This window comes from Sinocyclocheilus anshuiensis, unplaced genomic scaffold (genome assembly GCF_001515605.1).
Source record: "Sinocyclocheilus anshuiensis isolate Anshui unplaced genomic scaffold, SAMN03320099.WGS_v1.1 scaffold2229, whole genome shotgun sequence".
Classification (NCBI taxonomy): Eukaryota; Metazoa; Chordata; class Actinopteri; order Cypriniformes; family Cyprinidae; genus Sinocyclocheilus; species Sinocyclocheilus anshuiensis.
The window spans coordinates 209268-213135 of record NW_015552799.1 but is presented as its reverse complement, the minus strand read 5'-3'; the positions used below and the strand labels follow the sequence as shown (position 1 = coordinate 213135).

The window sequence follows — 3868 nt, the reverse complement described above, 5'->3', positions numbered from 1 at the left end:
ACCTATCTATCTATCTATCTATCTATCTATCTATCCATCCATCCATCCATCCATCCATCCATCCCAGAACAACTGCTTTACAATATCCAGCAAGTATGTAGTAAAGCCCTAGCAACCAGCCAAAACAGCTTGGCAACCACCTAGCAATGCCCTAGCAGCCACATTCTGTAGAAAAGCCTTAGCAACCAGCTAACAATGCCATGGCAACCATCCTGAACACCTTAGTTTTTCTTTGCTGTCTTATATGTCAGTTGGAATGGTGAATCAAAACTGGGGACAAATTTCACATGCACACATATGCATACCGACATGCACAGTTAAACGGTGTAGATAAAAAGATTCACGTTTGCTTTTAACAGGGCCACTGAAATCAGGCCATACACGAAAGGTGTGTGAAATACCACAAATATTTCGGAAATAAAAAGTAGGCCGCCCACAGCCATGTCAACTTCATAAAGCACATAGTATTGGGAACAAATGAGGGTAAAAAGCGAGCGGGAGGCCTAATGAAATGACTGGCTTGGCTGTTTTTAATGAGGCTAACATTGAGATGCTATCAAGTGGTATGTGAGGGTGGAAGGGTGGTTTAACAGACTCAAAACCACCAAAAACACACTCGCACACACACATCAGCAGTCTCTTTTCCCTAATAATCCTCTTACGTCCCGCATTTTCTGCAGTTTCTTTCACTTGAGAGTTTGTGTCACATCTAAACTTTGTGATCCCTCATCTCGAAGGTCCCATCGTCCTCTGAGAAACCATTCAAAAAACACCCATCAGCCAGTCAGATTGGTGTGAAACACACTGGGAAAGAAAACAGAACTTCACTGCATGCAAGTGAGAGAGAGAGAGAGTCATGTGACTTGAGGTCCACCAATCAGATCATGGGATTGCCGTGCAGCAGCCCTACCGCGGGAGCTGTGACCTCGGATACCTCAGACATGCGACTGACAGGCCGTTACAACGGAGATCACCATTGCGAGAGCGTCAGACACCTGAATTTTCAACTACCTGACTAAAACCACGTAGATGCTACAACAACCATCACTAGACAGACAAAAGTGTCCATCGTCAAAAGTGAGTCCATTGCTCAGAGTGGCTTGGTCTTTCTCTCTCCCTCTCTTTCTCTCTCACTCTTGCTCGCTCTCACCACACGGCACATATGCTTGTTCTGTTAGTCGGCTTGTGGCGAAAGATTCTTGTGGCACTCTCAAACCCCAAATTCTTGGTTGCAGACAGTCTATGTAGTTTCTCTATTTCTCTTTCTCCGACTGTCATTCTCTCAGGCTGAAGTCGGTAAGGCGGCGGAGAGGCCAGTTCTTTTCCCTCCTGAGCGGGACACATGGCTTCAAACAGCATCTTCGACACATTCTCCAGCTACTCGCCCAGTTTACTGCGAGGTAAGTCACCCGTCGTGGCATTCCCTTCCCTCCTCCTCCGCCGTTGTGGTGACCAGAAAGCTGTCAGGCGTAGTTTTGGTAGTTGAACGTTTATAAGAGTGTATCTGCTCTAGTTTGCTGTGTGTCTGTGGCAGTTTAGCAGTTATGAATGTGACACATTGCATACTTGGGTTTGACGTGTTGTGCGTGGACTACAAACTCCCTTGAGAACTATTATCTAACACTTTATAAAGTGCAACCTGTCAGTTTATGCTTGTTTTGCTTTGTAAAGGGAATTCTATGTTTATAAGTTTGACGTTGAGCCTTTATGGCCTTACATAGATACCATGAAATCTAGATCAGGGTATTCAATGTACAAATCTGTCTTCTGCAAACTCGGAGTTTAAGTTACCTGTGCATTTGTCTTCTGTTAGATGTTTGTTTTTTAATGCCGCAGTCTTTTTGGAGCAGTTCTGATGGGTTTGGATCATAATGGCCTGCTCACCACAAGCATTAGCACCATAAACGCTCTCTCTCAGCGCAGGGCGCAAGGGAGGAACCAGCTAGACCAACCTTTACTGGAACTCACAAACCAGTCAACTTCTGGAGCCAGGGCACTCTCGGCCTTTCTGTGGTCGCTGTGTATATGTGTGGGTACGAGCCCAAGCCAACATTAGTGATTTACTGGCATCTGCATCTCCTGAGCTCCTCAGAAGAGGCCATTTGTCACTATGGTAACATCAACATGTGATGAGGTGCGTCCTGTCCTTGGATCGAGTCCGATTTTGTTTAAAAAACAATGCAGAATCATTCTCCTTATGTAGTGCTCATTTAGGGCAAGATGGAGTTTAAAGTCAGCGTGAGGTCAATATTTACTCTGATATTTACTCTTTAATGCATGTATCTGGTCTAATTGTTCTTGATGCATCACTGCAATTACTAGAAATAAAAAAAAGTTTGACTTCATAATGACTTTCCTATTTGGCTGACATCACAAATTCCTACAATTACCTGTCATTCTCATATATAATTCTCAGTTTTCACAATCCAGTCAATTTCTAATGTATAAATTGAAGACCTGTCCTACATTTTCCAAAGTCTTACTTAGAAATATGTAATATAAAGGAAGAAAAAATGGGTTCCAAATTGCATTCATGTTGAATTTGATTTCATTTTGAATATATATGTGTGTGTGTGTGTGTGTGTGTGTGTGTGTGTGTGTGTGTGTGTGTGTGTGTGCATGCATATGCGTTACAATGTGCAGTTATTGTAAACTAATATGTATAATTAATAATGTTAATATTTACATTTATGCATTTGGCAGCTGCTTTCATCCAGTGCAACTTGCATTGCATTCAAGATGCTGTATGCATTTCATTAGTTCATGCATTCCCTGGGAATGCTCTATATTAATCTTAATTATTCTTCTAGCAAGTAATATTCATTAGTGTAGGCTGTTTACTGTTGCCAAGCAATGTAGAAACCTGGTGCTGCATTAATGCAATTGCTTTCAAAAGCAGCTCATCCAATCAGAATTAAGAGTCAAATATACCTGTTTCAGAAAACAAGTTGTGTAAGATCAAAGTAAAGAAGAGCAAATCACCCCTCGCCAAGATTACAAGTGATGCTTTCGGTCTTGTTAAGTGACGCCACCCTGCCCGGCAGAGACAAAATATATACAGCCTGCCTGTGATGTTTTTCTACTTCTTTGCAGTTCATTTCACATAGATGACTTCAGATCCATTCATATCCCACTCATCCGCTCACATGAAAGTCTAGAAGTTTGAGTAATTGCTGCTGAATTGATCCTCACATGGTACGGTTGAGTCTGTGTTTACATGCATCAGCAGAATTGGGTTAACATTACCGTAGAGTCTGGGATGGATCTTTGTGAGTTAAATGAAGTAACTCAGAATTGGACAGAGTAAATGCTGATGTCAATCGCTTTATATAGATGCAGTAGATAAATGCTAGTGGGGGTTTATGTTTGCTATGTTTCTGTAAACTCCTAGCATGCCATTCCACTCTCATTCCAAAAGTTCAGTATTGGAGGGACAATCAGTCATTAAAAAATCTTGATTGATTACTAATCAGAATAATTCAGGAAAAATGTATCCCAATGTCTGTGGTGTTTATGTTCCCTGTGGGATGAGCTGAGGGTTTTAGTTTGTCTTAACAAAGTGCTTTCATTCAAAATTAAGGAAGAAAAAGAAACACGGTGAAGGGAAACAGAAGTGTTAAAAAGTGTGTTTGCTATAACAGTGTTGCCAAAATAAGAGTCTGGGTGAGAGAGATACTGTTTGCAGGATATTTTTAACCAGTTGGTTTCTGTTTAAAGGCAACATGAAATACCTTTCGCAACTCATTTTACTTTTGCAATTTAATTAAATTCAAAATAATACAGATGAAAAAATGTAGGGTGGGACTGGAGTCAAGTCAAGTCAAGTCACCTTTATTTATATAGCGCTTTTAACAATACAGATTGTGTC

General features: G+C 41.1%; 1 protein-coding gene across 2 annotated transcripts in view; it reads left to right on the top strand.

Annotated features, from left to right (window-relative positions):
• The first annotated feature begins 1015 nt into the window (after nt 1–1015).
• Nucleotides 1016–3868, top strand: part of runx3 (RUNX family transcription factor 3) — a 66788-nt gene continuing 63935 nt past the window's right edge. Inside the window, exons 1-2 of one of the 2 annotated variants that reach the window (XM_016459690.1) lie at nt 1016–1077; nt 1287–1400. In XM_016459690.1, coding sequence (XP_016315176.1) covers nt 1343–1400 — 58 coding nt within the window. In that variant the 5' untranslated portion in view covers nt 1016–1077; nt 1287–1342. Of the gene's footprint in view, nt 1078–1230; nt 1401–3868 lie in introns of those variants that run through there. The other variant, XM_016459691.1, reaches the window with a different exon arrangement.